Source organism: Homalodisca vitripennis, chromosome 5 (assembly GCF_021130785.1).
Source record: "Homalodisca vitripennis isolate AUS2020 chromosome 5, UT_GWSS_2.1, whole genome shotgun sequence".
Taxonomy (NCBI): domain Eukaryota; kingdom Metazoa; phylum Arthropoda; class Insecta; order Hemiptera; family Cicadellidae; genus Homalodisca; species Homalodisca vitripennis.
In genome coordinates this window covers 185,244,346-185,264,018 of record NC_060211.1, presented here as the reverse complement: position 1 = coordinate 185,264,018, position 19,673 = coordinate 185,244,346, and the positions used below count along the sequence as shown (strand labels likewise).

Below are 19,673 nucleotides of genomic sequence, written 5' to 3'. Positions count from 1 at the left end.
CAGTTTGTCTTGAAACAATCATTAAAAGACTATTTTGTTAATATAAAAAACTCATCAATATTATAGAAAGGGTTTTGTAACAGCCATTCATAAAAGTTTATTTTTATAAAATTTAAAAGAGTATTTTTCAATCAGATGTTTCAATTTGTTGTGCACTTTTCAGCCAATTACAACATGAATATTCAAAGATTTGCTTTGTTACCTTGCCTGTTTAACCTGAAAATTATGTAAACAGTTAAAGTGCTTTATTCTGGGCTGTAAACCATTTCAAGTAACGCTCCTAATTAATTAACATGCAATTAAAATATTACTCTGTCTATTATAATGGATCAACACTTCTGTTATAGATGTAATATCGAACATTATACAGTAAAGTTAATTATTATACAAAATAAATGTTTAGCTAACATGCAATTTTGTATATTGGTGGGATATACTATAGCAATGTAGGCTTGGTAATGGAACGGGTTTACCCAATACAAAAAAGGTTAAAGAATATCTTTTTACCAGATGAAGATAGGGCAAAGAAGCCCTCTCTAACACTTAACCTGGGGACCAATGGCTTAAGGTGATTTCCGAACCACCACCAACGGCCGGGCAGGCGGGCTGCTTGCAAGGACAGGATCGCTCAGCGGTCACCCATCCAAGCAGCAGCCACGCTCGACGTTGCTTGACTTGGTCATGACAAGATAACCGCTGTATCTACTAGACTGTGCCATTGTACAATGTCTCTGTAAAGCTGAGATAGAGTTGGCAGTGTCAGTGTTGTATACAGAAAATAATTTGGGGGGGGGGAGTTGGCACACTGGGTGGTTTAGGAAGTATAAATTACCCCCTAAAAATAGGGGCTCAGGAATCTTTCCCAGGGAAATTATTGAGCTTTAATACCTCGTAAATGTGTTCTAGCTTAAAAATCCTGGGTGCGATTTTAATTTTCATCTTTCAACATTTTGTGAGATCTTGAGCTCCTCAGCCCCCCTTTATATACGCCCATGGGCGATGATAATAATATGCTGTAAATCCTGGCATGTAGTTGGTGGCTGATGAAGCCAGTCGGCTTTGAGACTAATGTGATGGTTTGTCTCAAAGGCTGGTTAAATTTAGAAGATTCAATATCGCTTTGTCATTGGTATTAGTTGTGGAATTGATATGCTAATCAACTTAGATAATATACCAATTAGTATGAGGTATGGTGAAGAAAATAACTAGATTAGTATTGGTGGAACTGCAGAATGCATGAAATAAGGCTAAATATCGTACGGCCAGTCATGTGAACCACTCGCACTCTTCTTCGAGTTTCGTCGGGCTCCCATATTTTTCTGCCCATAGCAGCAATTATAAGCAGTTAACCTTTTGTTTCTGCATCGGAACAATGGTGAGTTTCCACAAAGAGCCACGTGTAAACATCAAATTTCTTTTCAAACTTGGACAATCTGTAACTGAATCATAAAATGTAATGTTGTAACAAGTGTACGGTGACAAATGTTTATGACGTACACAAGTGTTTGAGTGGTTTAAATGATTTAATGATAGGTACTAAGAAACGAGTGACGACACACGCAGTGGCATACCATTGTTATAAAAAACTGATGCTAACATTGAAAAGATCGGAAACCTTGTTCGACAAGATCGTTCATTAAGTATTAGAGCATCCTGACTACCCCACATGAGCATATACAGAGAAATCCGAACAATTTTTGGTAAAAATAATCGTTGACCATCCATCAGAACGATGCTCCAGCTCACAAAACTACGTCAGTGAAGATGTTTTTGGCCAAACACAAAATCCTGTCTAAGTTCATCCACCCTACTCACCCGACTTGGCCTCCTATGACTTTTTGACACCCTAAGGTCAAATCAGCTTTGCGATGAATGAGATTTGAGATTACTGACGCAGTAAAAGAAAAAGGGATAGAAGTCATGAATAGCGTTAGGGAAAATGATCTATAGCATTGTTATGGACAGTGGAGAATTCATGTGGAGAGTTAAAGAGATTGAGGAGGGGAGTACATTGAAGGGAGTAGCATAAAATAGTAAATATCTCTAAATAAAGTTTGTTTTCAGCCTCAGTTTGGTTATTTCCTAGCCACACCTCATACATTTGTAACATGTAAAAACCTGTCTGTAGATAGGAGTTGCAGAAAAAAATACTTATCAAATCTTTTAATATAGATGACTGGTCACACAGTTGTACCTAATACAATTAATGTGTAGTAGAATAGAACTGATGTCAAATTCATGAACAATAATGTAAATTCAAAATTTAAATTGGATTGGAAACATTAAATTGTGGTGCTAGAAATCCTGAAAGTAAAATTTGATGATGTTCAAACAAATTTGCTCCAATGAAGATTAAGGGCAGTCATTTAAACTCTTTAAAATTGCATTCTGTAACAAAAGGTACAAAATCCTGTTTTCCCTTCAAATCAGCCATTGTCAGTAAGTAATTAGGTTTAGACATAGAATGTATATTCTATCAAGGAAACAACTTTTGCAGATAGGGTGTGAGGATGTGGTGCAAGCGTACATAGCTCGGATCAAAGCGGTGAATCCGGAACTGAACTGCGTGGTGCAGGACAGGTTCGAGCAAGCCCTGCAGGAGGCGAGGAAGGTGGACTTGCAGTTAGCAGCTGGGACTATGACAGAGGAGAGGATGAGAGAGGAGCGACCGTTGCTGGGGGTGCCTATCACAGTCAAGGAGAGCATAGCACTCAAAGGCAAGTACGACAGTCAACTTGGACACATATAACTGCTCAACAACTATAAATTAAAAGCCTGATCTTCTGACCTGAATTTTACAATTTATCATCCTACACAGTATACTTCTATCCTTTGAAGGATCCTCTTTCTTCCTTTATATGTATAATTTTCCTTTCACATCCCATACATTTAAATATAATTTTTTAGTATTTTACTCTTTATTCTAAAATATGGCTACTAGGAAATAATTCCAAAAGGGCTGTAAATACATGAATATTCATATCAAAACCACATAGATTTTTATACCTTATTTTTGGCATCAACTAAAATATTGTAGTAATTTTCTTTGATTTGGTTGAATTTTGTGCTCAGGCATGAGTCACAACAGCGGCAGAGTAAAGCCAAAGCAGCGAGTAGCGACAGAGGACGCCAGCTTCGTCAGACGACTGAAGGAGGCAGGGTGTATCCCCTTACTGGTCAGCAACACTCCTGAAGTCTGCATGTGCTGGGAGACCTTCAACAACGTCACTGGTCGTACCAACAACCCCTACGATGCTAGGAGAACCCCAGGTGGTTCTTCGGGTGGAGAGGTTAGCTTTTCTGATGCAATATTATAATAGTAAAATCTTTTCTTGGAGAAAAGGAATGTTTGGGGAAAAGGAAGAAGAAAGTAATTTATTTTTTTGATTTAGAAGGAATATTGGTGAGGAATGACCGTTCTGAGCAATATTTTTGTTATAGGCTGCTCTACTAGGAGCTGGTGCGTCAGTGATAGGGTTGGCTTCTGACATCGGAGGCTCAGGAAGATTGCCTGCTCTCTACTGTGGAGTATACGGTCACAAACCCACCCCAGGTACTAGGCCAATGTCATATTTAATTTTTCATACTGGCTGAAATATTTCCTAAATTTTTGTAATTGCATATTTACACCATACGTTATTTTAATATTAGTTGTAACAAAAATAATGTAAATATTTATTTGTGGAGTCCCCTGATGATGAAACCTTTGGTTTCAAAAGGCCTTGTTCAAAAAATAAACAATTTGGAAAAGTAATGTTTTTATTAACATTTAGTAATATTTAAAAATGTTCCAATTGCTCCATGAGTCCATACTGTTCTTAATATATATATAATTACTATTTCTAAGAAGTCTGATTAGAGTTTGATTAGGTACTTGGTATGTCAAACCTTAACCATAATTAGTACTGCTTAAGTGTTTTAATTTTGTCTGATTAAAATTTGATTTTAATTCTGATAAAATTGTATACGTAATCACAGTGTTACCAGGAAATCTCATTTACACAATTTCATTACATTATCATAAAAAATTATTTTATCTCTATAAAATTTATTTACGTATCAGCTACAGCTACTATATTTAGTTATGGTTAATATAAATAATTATTCTGTAATTTAAAGTATTTGCTCTAGAAACCAATTTCCAATTTTACTAGAAGTATTGTTTTGTTCGCCGCAGGTTATATTGGGATAGATGGTCACATTCCAGTGTCAGAGGACGAGTCGTGGGGAAACTTCTTCTCCATAGCTCCGATGTGCAGGTACGCTGAAGACCTGCCTCTGTATCTCCACTCCATCAGCGATCCCTCCAAGAGAGAAAACCTCAGGCTCAAGCAACCGGTGAGTTGTCATTTTCAGTTTTAAATGGATCAGTAAAGGTACAAAAGTTATGAAAGTTTGTTATTTACGATGGAAAGTATGAATAAAGAACAAGAAGAAGATCAGAAGAGCAAAAATTAATTTTTGTATGTATTAATAATACCTCCTCCACCTGATGAAGAGGATAGATTCCAATCCCTGAAACGTTGTGTTATACCTTCTGTATCATATAACGATTTTAGATGGCAAATATCCTAAATCTTTTTATGAAGACTATAACTATTTATAGGAAGTGTTGTACATATATATATATATATATATATATATATATATATATATATATATATATATACAAAACCATGATGAATTGGCTAAGAACTTCCAAATTAGTTCAGTAAAAGCAAATGTCAAAGCAGTTGTCAACAGATATAAAAATCAGGTCAGATAAGGCTACTGAAAAGAAAACAGGGTTTAGAAAAAAATTGCATAGTGCTCAGTGGAGCAGAAAATGGTTTTGACTAAAGGCTGCTAAATGGTTGTTAAAATGAGAAACAAACCCCTTGGGTAGAGACACACTTGCAACTATTTATAGCAGCTAAACAATAATTTATCAAATCAGATATTGTATACAATTTCATCAAAACCCATTTCTAAATTAAAGCTTTTACATATCATATAAGTTAAACACATTGTACATTGAGTACAATAGCTGCGAACAAAAATATGAAACTGTTAAGTAGTATTCCACATGTCAAACTATTCTGGCCATACTGATTTGAAAATTGAAAACAAATCAAAATGTAAATATGGAAGATCCGCCCATCTTTGCTGATAGAGTTGACCCTGATATATCTTTACCTTTAATAAACTCTGTGCTGCAGGTAGATCTGAAGACGATCAAGATATTCTACATAGAGGAAGACCCCTCCATCCTTGCTGATAGAGTTCACCCTGAGATAAAGACGTCGATGAGGAAAGCTGTGGCACACTTTGCCAACAAGTTCAATATTATTGCTCAAGAGGTTGGTTGGTTCATTTTTTTTTACTAAGAAACTGATTATTGCTATTTAACTTCCTAACAAGTCGTGTTTTTGCTTTGTGTTAGTTTAAAAAATAAAATATCTTACAAGAATAGTTTATGTTTGTGAAGAGCAGGTATAAAGAAACTACCTTGAGTTTAACCTCATAATGACCATTTTATTTTTCAAGAACGTTAAGGTCCTTACTTTTAATCTTAGAATAACGGGAGATATGTGATTTGAAAGGTATGATAAATAATATGCACCCACTTGCTTCTTAGTTTTTCTTGTAAAGATTTATTGAGCATTTAAATGATGAAATTTTAAAATGTTTGGGATTTTGTTCAAAATATTTAATTAATACATTATATGTGTATTAATTATATGTTTGAAATGAGATGTCTATGTATTCTACAACTAAACAAGGGGTTTAACGTGTTTGCAGTATAATATTGTTTTTATTGGGCTAAAATTAAGATTGTCTCTAGAAAGAAAGAATTTTGTTTTGCAGATAAAAATAAAAGAATTGGAAGAAGTCTACCAGGTGGCCGGAGTGGTTATGTTACGTATGAAGTCCTGCAACTCAGTCTACCAGAAGACCGAAGACAATCCTGCAGTAAGTAGCCTATACAAGTTGCAACTTCTTGGTTTAACATGAAATATAAGTTATTAGTGATAGGGGCTGATTTTTCTAAACACTTTTAGAACTTTGTATTATTCTAAATAAAGTTGAATAACAAGTCCATAAACAAGAAGAACTCAATGCTTATGAAACATTATACATAAGAAAACACACAGATAACATATTAAACAATGATTTTGGACCAATTCAAAGTTCATCCTTTCTTTAAAATATAACTAAATTCTTTTTGACCCAAACTATTATACATATAGTAATATTTATTTTATTTTACTTTTAATTATCTAAATCTTGTATTAAGCTTCATTCAGCTAATAATTGTTTAAAATTGTAAAATATTTATATTATTTCAAATTGTTGATTCACACCTGACGATGGCATCTTTGATTTCAAAAGGTCTCGTGCAAAAACTAAAACTATTGGATAATTGTGAGTTTTCTTTTATTAAAATTGATAGAAAATAGTTTTTCCAATAAGAAGAGCTCCTTCAATAAAAAATATGTTTTTGGAAAATATTTTTGTGAGGGATCATGACCTCTAGAGAACCCCTTAAATCCGCCACTGATGAGAGATCATACATCAGCCTTAATACTAAAAATTACTGTTAACCAACAAAATTGAATCTTTGCTTACAGGAGTGGAACAGCGTACTGTGGACCTACATCAAGTACATCTTTGGATTCACAGAGCACACTCATCCTCCGCTCATCTATGGACCCATCAAGAAGTATGCAGACTCCATCTCGGATAAGGAATTCTCAGAGATGCTGGAGCTCAAGAGAACGTTGATGCAGAAGTTTGACGTGAGCAAAACTGTTTCTCTAATTTTACTTTTGAACCTTAAACATTTTATTTTATCAAGGGCCCCTATCCTCAATCTTGCCCACCCAGAATATCCTGTCATGCCACAAGCAGAACAAAAATTGTTTTAGGACTGGTGCAATTTCTCAGCTTCTTGTCCTAATAGAACACTAAAATTGATGGTCAGATTGATTGTGGGAGAGGAGATAAGAAGTTGATGAACTTTGACCCCAATCTTGGACATCAAGACATGGGTGAATTAGACATGGCAATGAGATCAAGTAATACATATTTAACTCTTCAATGGGAACAAGCACTTCTGGTCCTAGTTCCTCAAGATGGACAAAGCACCTTCAGTTGAGTGTGCACCATTGCCTACCATTGCAGTCCATTTGTGACCAGTTACAAAAACTCTTTAAAGGAATAGCTCCAGCTTCACTGAAGAGCACCAGATTTGAGTTTCCAGTTCTCAAGCTCAATAGAGTCCTTCCAAGTGTTTGAAACTAGTAGTCATAACAGGTATAATGTGTCAAATGATGCCATATGTTTTATTGAAGAGGTTAAAAGAGGTTAGTTTTCTGTGGAGGATATTTAAGGTTTCCTGCTTTACATTCATAAATCATTCATTAGAAAACTTAATCAGAAGCTCATTCGATCATGGATGACGAAAGGATATCATAACATTATTTTTGAACATGATGATGGCAAATGTTCGAAATTATGTTATCCAATAAGAGACCTGGGCATAATTACTACTTTGTTCACAAACCTAAAATGGGGGATTTCTGAGATTTCTCAAAAATTTCAAATTACAAGCCCCATCAAGAGACCTCTCTTTTAAAAGATCCTGATAAAAGAAAACTAGCAAACTAGAGGTATATATCTTAACCTAGAACAAAATGGCAGCCAATTGAAAATTCGAAAAGTCTGAATTAAATACTTACAACCTAAGCATAATTAACCTTTTAGGGCTTTAGGGCAGCTAAAGTTTTTTAATTTTAAGCTCCACTCAGTGACTTTTGATTTTTAAGATATTAAAAGGGAAACCCAAAGCAAGCAATGGTTTTAAATATCAAACATAGCAAATAACAAAAGTTAAAAGAATTATTGTGAATTTATAACTGCAGGAGAACTACATTATACAATCTATGGACTTTATCCAGTGTAATCAGTTGTTTTTACTTATCTTATCAGAGGCTAGTTTTGCCAGTGTGAGCCAGGACAATATTATCAGAGGTTCCCCAGACTTTCTATTAACATTCTATAAATGTAACAATTTTAGAACACTTTTAATTCTATTCTTCAGTAATTCAAAACATTTTCAATTTATTGTTTAAAATGTTGACAGGAACATTTAGATGTTTTCATTTTGTACATGTTGTGCTCATGTATAATTTAATACAAAGTCCAATTTTGACTATAAAAACTGAGAAATGTTCTGACAAGGTTTCCAATTGGCCTTGTATTGTTTAAAATACTACATGTTGCCAAGTAAAGAATTTCAGAAATTTATTACTCCTTGAAATCGACTATTTCTCACAATCTGGTCTGTATATTTTCCCCTTAGTCATGTTTTCTTTTAAGAAATCTACTTTAAGAAAATTCTGCTTGTTCCCATAATTATGTTTCCTCCTATCCAAATTTTTATTCAGGCTTGGAACTAACTCAGCCAGTTTAAATGGTTTGTAAAGCAAAAGGTTCTCTTGTAAAATAAAAATGATCCAAATTTTTTAGGTGATCCAAAATCTCAACTAAACACCTGTTTAAAAATGGATTTGGGTCAGCAGGTTTCACGTTCAGCTAAGTCCTTAAAAATGACTAAAATGAAAGTCAAAGAGTGATAGTGTCACCTAACAAGTGTGTATCTATAAATAATTATAATAACCCCAATTCTTGTATTTTTAAACTGTACTTATCAGATTTGAAAAAGTAATATAGCCCAAAATGGCTATTGAAAAGCATAATTTTATAGGATGAAAAAGACAATCCCTCCAAGAATCAGGAAACTCAGTAATTAGTTGAAGTGTTTTTATTGTCTTTGAAGTTGATAATGAATCGACCTTAAATAAGTGTTTAAGTAGTACATGAAAATAATGACAATACAACTGATACTATTCACGTTGCCAATCATCAAATATTGTGTAGGAGATGTTGGGCGATGACGGGGTATTTCTGTATCCGACTTTCAACGATCTGGCAAACTACCACCAGCAGTTCTACTACAAGTTACTCAACACCAGTTACTTCACCCTCTTCAACCTGATAGAGCTGCCAGCCTGCTCCTGCCCTACAGGGCTGGCCAAGGATGGACGTCCCGTCGGCTTTCAGGTACCGTACACACGTTACGTTGAAAATTGTAAAGTCCTATGTTAATTTGTAGTTCATTGTAGATGGATTTGAGTTACAAAAATTTAAACAACATCTTGAATACTGTTTCACCTTAGCGTGCGGAAAAGGCTGTGGTCCTCTAATCGAGAGGTCATAGGTTCATTTCCTGGAGGGCCAATAAAAATTGCAAATGGCGTTGTACCGTTTTTCTTCAAAAACAAATTTTTTAAAACTAATACAACATAATAGCAACTGATTCAAATGCATTTGGTATAGTAAGAGCCTCTTTACTAAAAAATAAGAAACCCAAATTGAGAAATTGTTGGAATATCATTACGTTATTTGTCTTGTGACGCACTTTAAATTCTTAACTGTCATCTAATCTTTTCAGTTCAATCGACTTTAAAAACTTTTTAACACAGTTAATAAATATATTGAAGTAATTTATCTTTGGTTTTGGGAGTGATCTTCAGGCAACTGATTTAAAATCAAACCTATCGTTGATAGAGAGAGTTGAGTGGCAGGAACTGACAACCAATATGCTTCTTTATTCCTAACTGCCAACTATTTGATAATTTGATGCTGCTTCTGTAATAAATACTTCTGTTAATCTAGTTTGATATTATGAGTATGTTTTACTATTTTGAGTATTTGTGAGGTTTCTCTTATTACTCTTGGATAATAGTAAGGAATTTATACTACTCCTACATGGGGAGAAAACTGTTCAACCAACTCCCAGAAGATCTGAAGAGACGTAGAGAAGACAAGAACTTCAAGACATCACTCAAGACCTGGCTGCTACAGAAATCTTTTTACACCCTAGAAGAATTTTTCAATGCCTGACTATTTATGGTAACATTTCTGTACCATATATAAACTTAGCTTCATCATCTCTTTTTAACTCTAACTGTTACCTATTTATATCTTCTTGACTGATTTCAACTAAGCTATTATTGTAAACACAATTTTAAGATATGAAATGTACACATCTTTAATAACGACGCCATTACTGTACTCTATGTTCATGTAAATATAAATTTTGATTTGATTTGATATACAAGTAATTTTGTATTGTTGAATTCAATTGCATGTTTTGTTTTGTAACTGTGTCAGATTGCAGCTGTTTATTGTGTATCCTAACACTTAGTGTGCCTAATGTGTTCACCATGGGTTTAAATATTAAATATTTTTTTTACCCAATGTAGACTGAGCCAAACTACATGAAATTGTAGACTCCAGGCATACACATGATATCATACTATTATAAATAGTTATTATACCCCCATTAAGAACCTGCTGTTACTGGTGACCATCTTGAAGTTAATCTATAAGGATAATGTTACATCTCATGACATCTAAGCCTTATTTTTCATCATTCTTTGATATTTTAAAAGGTTATTCAGAAAAAAGTTAAAATATTTTGTACTTAAATATTAAAAAGTATGCACTTTACAGAAAAAATGTGGAAAAAATGAAGGTTGTTTCCTTATAGCCGGCTGTTAAAGCCTAAAAGATAAGATTAAATTTATAAACCACTCAGACTAGTTAAGATTCAATCAGCCGCATTTGAATTAGCTGTTCTTGCAGAACCAGTCATTCCTTTTAATCAGTTAAAAAAATAAGAAATTGATTTAACCAGCCCTGTTAACAGGAAATGGATGACAGTGAACTATTTCTTATGGAACAGTTTAGCTTTACTTCAGTAAATAATATAAAAACCTATAATTGAGAATTACAGCTCATCAGTTTAAAGACCAAATTGTATCTTTATCTGTCAGTCTTGTCAGTCCTGTAGGGGGGTGTATATTGTACAGACAATTTCAAGGTCATATGAACTATAGAGTCAGCAAATGACAGCCAAAGAAAAGACATGATTTATGAGTGCTGTTTCTTACATTTATTCATTTACTATTGAAGCATTTTGTGAAAGTGATTTCTGTATGAATTACCAGTGTTGTGGCATTTTTCTCAAAATAATCTTTAGTCAATATAATATTTTTATAATCATAAATTTATTGCTTGTATGTTAAAATATGTAACCGTACACACCACTACTTAATTAAAATTATTTTATGCTTTTTCAATTTTAGCCGTTCAATCCCTTCTTCTCTTATGCATACCATCACTCCTCTTCAGTAAATGTATAGAATTATTTTTTAAACTTGAAAAAATTCTATCAATAATAATCTTTTGTGTAACTCCTTTGGTTAACCCAGCTAGGATTAATTCTGGCTAGTTTATAGCTTCCAGTTGAACCCACCAGTGGACACAGCAAAAGCTGATGTCCGGGAGCTGCTGCAATCACTAAATCACTAACCGCAAATGTTGAGATTCTGGGTTGCAAGGGTAATTCGATAGGTCTACTGCAGGAGATGACTGTTAGAATTGGTGGGGTTCGTTCCCTAAGTATCAGAGGTTCAACAAGGGTATGCCACCCCTTGCCTGCTTTGACTGGAGAGGCTGGTTCAGAGCTGGCCTCCCATTCTTCCTAAGGGACTTGACTTTGAGATTAGTGCCCTAATCCTTCCTCATGGATCTCAATATGAGGCGGCCCCTACACCCTAACCTTACCTATCCTGAATATCCTGTCACTCCACAGCAGTGCTAAGGTCCTTATAGGACTAAGTGCAATTTATAAGCTTCTTGTCCTAAGAAAAAAAAAACTTCTTTGATGCACTTTCTTGAATGTTTCTAACTGATTCTAGGTGGCAGCCAACAAGCATCAGGATAGGTTAGTGTTTGCTGTGGCGAAGGAGCTGGAGTCTGCCTTCGGAGGGTGGGTTCCACCCCCATCTATCCCCACTCAGGAGAAGGAGACTGCCCCCAACCCCAAGCAGACCTTGGATAAAGTGACCATCCAAGGTTGAGAAGAACCCTTCTACCTCCTGGTCGTACAGAGGGGCACTATTTCATGATCAAGGTCGACATTTGATCATTCTGACTCGAGGATCGAGGGTGCTGCCGCTCTATATGGGACCAGTACTTACGATGATGGTGATATTTAGGCTGTGCAGGATGTTTTTGTTACCTTTTTATACTCTGAAGGAATTTGATACAGATGTTTTGTGAATAAATGTTTATTATAGGTTGTGAACCATTGGGACATTTAGAATAATGAACAGTTGAGAAACATAATTCCCAAAATTATTTGATTTTAAAATTGTTTGACAGTCCCAAAGAAGGTGTTTATTTTCAATTCCTATGTATTACATATCTGTCTGAGCAAACCATTATGTGGAGTAATATGTTCTTCTCTTCGCTAAAATAATAAATTATATCATATAAACATTTATGTAGCAAAAGACACCAAGCATTAAAAAATGATTGCATTATTAATATTATTATAAATTAATATTCATATATATATGAATATTATATAATTGAGAGATCCGGGTTCGATTCTCGGCGGAACAATTACTTTTTGTGATTCAATGTTTATTGAAATTATATATATACATATTTTGAGAATTACATATAGGAACTATTGATAAATTAAAGTAGTGGGAGAAGAAAACTAATTTCATTTAGTTATATTCTTTATCAAAATTATAAAACAACCAAAATATTCTCATGTAATCGATACTGAATACATATTAAAAAAAAACACACATGTAAACAAATAAAGGTCAGGTACGCTCTAGTTGTAAACAATGTATTTATCTTGTACATATTGTTGTATTATATAAGGTAAGCTAAGAACAATCTATTGTATGCTGATGATATTACCTATTAAATATAAACTAGGTTAATTACTTTTAATTAAGTTAATTTTACACTTTTATATAATTGTTGGAAAAATAAAACACTTAAATTATACTTATGTTGTTTTCTCTTCAATTATTTAAATATAAAATTCATGTACTATATATTCTGAACTGAATGGCTCTGGTGAACAGTTTGGTTATGATTATATATTTATTTAATTATTATATCAAGATTTCTTTAAACTTGTTAAAACCTTAAGTTTGTAATTGCATAATTTATGACTATCACAGATTGCGAAAGGGAATTAATTTAATTGCAAGTTTGTCGCATCAAAATAATATTTTACTGGTGAGAAATATTTTTCAGTAGTGTAAATAAAATTATCAATTTTTAAAGAATCTATTAGTTTACTATATATAATTGGTGAAAATTATTTAGACTTATTGTAACTATTCCCATGACTTTGGGAAACATGTTATCTATGGTGACGTCACTTTTTGACCTATGAAGAATGTAAACATTAATACAAGACAATTAAGTACAATTTAAAAAAATTCTTACCTCATTATTGAACACAGTGGTGTAACCAAGGGGGGAGATGAGGGGTATGGAGCTCCCCAAAATCCTTATTTATTTTAAATTTAAATGTAAAAGAAATCCGGCTTGTTTAGAAAACAGAGTTGTAATGTAACTTCAAATTAGGCCTATCTAATTGACTTAACTCTAGTTTTATTCAGATTTAATCCATACCCCCCGGTGTCATGTGTCCTTCGATCACTTTCACCCCCCCCCCCTCATAGCCAAGTCCTAGTTACGCCACTGATAGAACAAATTTGTGGAGTTAAGAGTACTCCATGACAGGGTACGGAGCACAGGTCATGAAGTCTTGACCTCCAGTAGGCTAGTGCCTGTGGGAGGTACCCAGCCTCCGAAAGCTCTCTCCATCTCTCTGGCAACTGCGAGAGTTAAGCGGTCCTGCCCTCTGCTCGCTATCACCTGACAGAGAAACAAAAAAAGGTAAATAAAGGTAAGCATATTTATCCCTGAAGAATGGAGTGCCATTTTGTGGTGCTGGATTTAATTTGTTGCCGATCATATTATAATATCAGGATTCCCCATATATCTCTACAGTGCTTTTGTAAGCTATGGAAAAGTTCTCTTAGTTTTATAATTCATGCAATTTACTCCAATATACCATTTGTATATTTTCTTGAAATTAATCGCCTAATTTTTATTTCACGACAAACACAAGGCCTTCAGTCAGAAACCAGAAACCTGGTCTAAACCTTAAACACAACTTGTGAAGATCTGTGAACAATAAAAGATCTCTTTACTTAACTACATTGATTAGAATTTTTCAATATTTACAGTAATATAGAAATAATTCTTGTAGCTCCTGCATTAGTTAAACATGTTTTCAGAAAGTTCACTGAGGCAATAGCAAATTTTGTTTAAATACCTTATTTTATTTAATAATAAATACTGATAAATTAATTCAGTACGTATCATAAAAATGCAATATCATCGACTTCACACCGGACAGCTGATAACCTTCACACAAGGTTACATGTAACCATATTTGAAACGAGTGGAATTACTGTGTTTGATTGCTTTTTGAAACAACGCTCATGTGTTTTGAGTTTTTTGCGTTCAATCAACATGCCTGCTTAATGACCTCCAAAACACTGTAAAGACGTTAAATAACAAAAATTTATAAAAATCATGCCAATGAAATGGACATGATCAAACAGGCCCCTCTACTTCTGATGTTTATATTAATAATTTATTTTTATGTTTATAATTATTATTCTGAATAAGTGTATTCTAAGACATTTACTGAAATTCACTCTGTCTCCTGGCACTAAAACTAAATGGTGGATATTGTGAAAAGTTATTAAACTTAACACATAAAGGACACCTGTAGTGTCATGTCTTAAGAAATATTTACTGATAAAATACAGAAGATATATACCTGGATACCGACAGGGAGGCCCTTGCTGTTGATGAGGATGGGACACGCTGTGGCCGGCAAGTCCACCAGGTTGAACAGTGACAGATACCCTGCATTCATCTGTCGGTAGTAGATCTGCATGTGGAGGTGAGCAGGGTCAGGGAATGTAGGGTACAGCAGGACACCGTTGTCACCGAGATATCCCTGCGCATGTTGGTCAGTGCAAAACCCAGAGAAATATCATGGGAACTGTCATTAGACTTAACAAAGAATCATGAACAGTAATAAAAGAATGAAGATTAGAAATTATCATTCAAAAGCAGTAATAGGAACAATTAGAAAATAAATAGGGCAACTAAGTCTAATACAAGTAAATCATGTTATAAGGCAACAAAACAATTGATTGTCTTAAATTGTGGATATTTATGGTAAAATAAACTTTTCCAGTTAAAAAACACAGAGAACATTGAACTTTGAGTGATTTTATTTTAATGCTGAAGAATCTTTTCTTTACTTGCTTTCACACACTTATAATTCCAAGTTTTTTGAAAAGACATTTTGATCAAGACATTTGTTATACTATATTATAGATCCATAAATCCAGTCCCTGCCATGAGAAAATATTGAGATTTGTGGATAGTAAAAGTTTTCCGTTCAATTTAATTTTGATATATTGTTGTTGTATAATAATAATAAAATCGGTCCGAGCACACTTCCTCGGATCACTTGAAAGTCCACGGGCAACTCATCAGTCTCCAAACCACAAATTGAAACACTTTAATCTACCAAACATAAATGCTGAAACATGCAAGGACAATTCTTATATCCTGATCAGTTCCATATTGTTTAATAAATTATTTATTATCACCAAATTAAATGCTTTCCTGAATTCTAGGAAGACTAGCATTGCACATTTATTGTCAGGAATAGATTAATTAATTTCTTTATTGATACTGAACATAGCGTTTTATATGTTTTTGCCCTTCCTGAACCTAAATTGACACTCGCTCAGAAAATTATTTATTACAGAAAATAATAATAGTTGTTCTTTGATCATTTTCTCAATTATTTTGGAGAAAACACTAAGCAGAGAAATAGGAAGATGGCTATTGTTGCTGTTGGTTTGTCAGATGTTAAAAGTGGAAGTGCTTTTGCTAGTTTATATTGTCAGAAAAAATACCATTTTTGATACTCAAATCGTTTAAATATCACAGAGATTTGAATATGAATACAATATTTTTTGAGAATATCAGCCAAGACCAGCAATATAAATGGTTATATTTCCATTATCTAACTTTAAGAGTAGGCCTACTGATTGTTGACGTGTATATAGTAGCTTTAAAAAAGAACATTAGCTTATTAAACAATATGAATTAATGATTTAACAACTCAAAAAATCCTATTTAACATATTTTTATACATAAATGCTATATTAAGATTTCATATCAAGAATGGTACTTATAGCTAATTTAATTGTACAATAATACTGTATTTAAATTAATTGACAGTTAAAAACTCATTGATACAGATGCTATAAATTAAAACAGATTTAATAATTTCATTCAATAAATTGTCTTGATAAAGTATTGATTAAATGTATAAAAATGGAAAACAAATATTACAATTTATATCATACTATTCGTAAGAAAAGTTAAAAGATTTCTTCAAGAACTTAAAACAGAATAAATATAATAAATCGCAAACAAAAAAACAATACTTATTTAACAGATTACCATTTACAGAAATTTGGTAAATCTTCCATTTCGTGCACGTCACTGTCAAGTCAGAATCTTTGGCCTTCATAAGGATTTTACCTTCCACATAGGTAAGTTTTCACGCAGCAGTGCCTTACCTATGTTGTGTCCTGTTGATGTAAATCCAGCCAGGTTGCAGCCTCGCAGATAGCTCTCTGGCGATGATCTGTATTTCTCCCTTGCTTCACCTAACCAGTCCTTTTTTAACCACTTCAACACAAACTGCACAACAATACAAGGGTGTAAAAGTTTTCGGAGTAAGACGTAGACGATGGACCATCGAGATGTGACCTCTCCTGTAGTCCACCAGCCCAATCAACACTGCCAGTTGTCCAGGATTGTGTGGATATTGTCACCTTATGTCGACAGCATTCCCACCATCTTGATACTCACACATCATGGATGTTGGTCCATGTCGTGATGCTGCCTGTGGAGCTAGTGCACTTCACCAGGATTTTTCATTCTTCTCTGTAGCTGTTCGACACCACCGATGTGGCTGTTTGTCTTCAAGTAGATGTGTTCATTTTCAACCAAAATTTACATTGAATATGCATCATGTTTTGCAAAATCTTATGGTATTGAAACTAGAGATAACTGGATGGAAGAAAACTTCCCATCCGTATTGCTTTTAATGCTTGCAAAATGGTCTTTTTTCCATCTGCTCATCGTTACTACTGCGAATACAGAAGTTATCATCCTTACAGTTGTCACACCTGAATGACATACTCTTGCCATTTGTGGAGTTGTTTGTAGCACCATAAACTGTACAGACGGGATGAAACAAGATTTTACACTCTTTACATTTGGTGATAACGTCACTTCTGACCAGTGGGGTATCGCACTTTGTGGAGTTTTCTTATATAGTTAAATTTGTAATTCGTAAGCAATTAAAGTTAAATATTGAATATTAAAGTAAGAAATACAATTTGCAAACAGGTTGCTGTTTGTTAGCAGTCGACCAAGGCCAGGACAGATAAGAGCTCTACACTCACAGGGGGTCCGATAACAACAGAACAATTGTAATGATCAACAAATTTGCATGTTCCAATAGCAATTACTTATGGTATGAAATCTTGGTGCAATCTCTCTCTCCAATAATGTGGTAAACCATAATTTTTATGAATATATATGAACATAATGTACCTAAAATATTTTCAGCTTTTTAGTAAAATTATTTTACATTTACATTTTACAATTATTTGTTACAACGTCTGTCCACGTACATGAATATCTTTAATCAAAAACTAATTATATACTCACATGAAGTTTCTGTATGATGATTTTTTTACATTCCTCCATTTTGAAGATTTCCTCGTCAGAATAGGTGTCAGCGAACCACTTCATAGAGCCGAAGATGATAGCATGGAGAGCATGACGGGAGAGTCCCAACAGCCACAGGATCCACTGCCACGTTACGCTCTTCCATTCCTGCAGCAGTAACAATACAAAATGTAAAATATCGTCATAGGCATTAGCTTACTAGATAAAGGCATTTATTTTCCAATAGATATTGTATGCAATTTCATTAATTAAAGGAAGCAGAGGAAATAAACTACTGGTTCTGGAAATATTAGCCTCAAAGCATTGATTTACGCTTTACTGAGGTGCGAAGGAAAGATTCCCACATAAACCAAAAGTCATTATTCCAGAAAAAGGTTTTGGAACATTGACTTAATAAATAAAGACAAAATCAATTTTGTATCCGAAAAAAAGCTCATAAAGTATGGCGTACCACAAGGTTCAATTTTGGGTCCCTTACTATTTATTTGCTATATAACAGGAGTTTCTACAGTAGCAGAGGAAAACAAAATGTGTTTATACGCTGATGATGCAAGCGTAATTGTCAAAGGAAAGGATCCTAAGGTAATTGAAACATCATCTCTTAATTGTTTGAATAATATTAACTCTTTTTTAACTAAAAAAAATTTGTTACTTAACCCCGGCAAAACACATTTTATACCCTTTAAAACACACCAATCGAAGTTTAATTTTCAATATGACATTAAGATAAATAACCAAAATATAATGGAGGTAGAGGAAACTTGTTTCCTAGGTCTAATAATAGATCAAAATTTAAGCTGGAATCAACATGTACAAACCATAATAAAAAAAAGCATCATCTGGCCTGTACGCCCTTAGGCAGATGGCAAACCTTTGTAACCAGGATACTTTAAAACAAATTCATTTTTCTTTAATACATTCCCATATAAGCTACGGGATCAGTGTATATGGAGCTACTTCAAATAAAAACCTTGAAAAAATTCTTATACTACAAAAAAAATCAATACGGTTAATTCTAAATTTACCATGGCAAGCAACCGTTAAACATTTATTTGCACAATTAAGAATTTTAACTGTTTACAGTCAATACATATACAATACAATAACTTACACAAAATTTAAAAATATACCTAACTATACCACTCATAGATATAATACTAGGAGTGGTATAATTATTGAAAATCATAAATTAGAGCTGTTTAAAAAGAAAACTGAATACGCCGGTACACGATTTATTCAATACATTCCTATTGACATAAAAAAAATTGAAGGAATCAATCCGTTTAGAAATAAATTAAAAAATTATCTCATATCACGATCATTTTATTCTTTTGAAGAATTTTTTGAGGGCTTGGGCCATTAAACAAGAATAAAAATTGAGTTTATTTTAGTTGAATAAATTAACAATATTTATGTTAAGTTAACATAAGGTTTTAGATAGGTTAACCTGTATCTGTGATGATATTAGTCTATCTGTATTTGTGACACTATTCTGACTGTATTTATAATATTACAGCTTTGAATAAAGATCTATGACTATGACTAACACTGTTCTGTCTCAAATCGAGCACTGCTTATAATGGAGTATATTTTTACAAATATTAATCTCTTTGTTTTAAAGGCTATTTTAAGGACATAATGTCCTATCTAGCTTAAAAACTTTTGTAAATTATTATGAATTAATTACATTTCACTAGTTATATTTTAATTCTCCTTCCTCTTACAATTGTATAACTTTCAAAATTAGTGAAAAGACAAAAATCTGTGGGTTGTAGAGTCATATTTCAGTAATACTAGAATACTCCCCCTTTGACGTCTTTTAAAGAGAGAATTAAGTTGCTTTTTCCATCTATTACGATTGTTGCCAAAGGCAAAAT

General features: G+C 33.5%; 2 protein-coding genes across 5 annotated transcripts in view; one reads left to right on the top strand and one right to left on the bottom strand.

The window, feature by feature from the left end:
• Nucleotides 1–12,921, top strand: part of LOC124363322 (fatty-acid amide hydrolase 2-A-like) — a 47,732-nt gene extending 34,811 nt beyond the window's left edge. For both annotated transcript variants that reach the window (XM_046818568.1, XM_046818567.1), the window contains exons 3-11: nt 2,498–2,717; nt 3,073–3,290; nt 3,442–3,553; nt 4,178–4,338; nt 5,199–5,339; nt 5,848–5,952; nt 6,612–6,779; nt 8,923–9,105; nt 11,811–12,921. In XM_046818568.1, coding sequence (XP_046674524.1) covers nt 2,498–2,717; nt 3,073–3,290; nt 3,442–3,553; nt 4,178–4,338; nt 5,199–5,339; nt 5,848–5,952; nt 6,612–6,779; nt 8,923–9,105; nt 11,811–11,972 — 1,470 coding nt within the window. In that variant the 3' untranslated portion in view covers nt 11,973–12,921. The remainder of the gene's footprint in view (nt 1–2,497; nt 2,718–3,072; nt 3,291–3,441; nt 3,554–4,177; nt 4,339–5,198; nt 5,340–5,847; nt 5,953–6,611; nt 6,780–8,922; nt 9,106–11,810) is intronic.
• The window catches only part of LOC124363324 (fatty-acid amide hydrolase 2-A-like), a 41,396-nt gene continuing 34,326 nt past the window's right edge, over nt 12,604–19,673 (bottom strand). For all 3 annotated transcript variants that reach the window (XM_046818569.1, XM_046818571.1, XM_046818570.1), the window contains exons 9-11: nt 17,776–17,943; nt 14,783–14,965; nt 12,604–13,806 (exon numbers count right to left, since the gene is read on the bottom strand). In XM_046818569.1, coding sequence (XP_046674525.1) covers nt 13,687–13,806; nt 14,783–14,965; nt 17,776–17,943 — 471 coding nt within the window. In that variant the 3' untranslated portion in view covers nt 12,604–13,686. The remainder of the gene's footprint in view (nt 13,807–14,782; nt 14,966–17,775; nt 17,944–19,673) is intronic.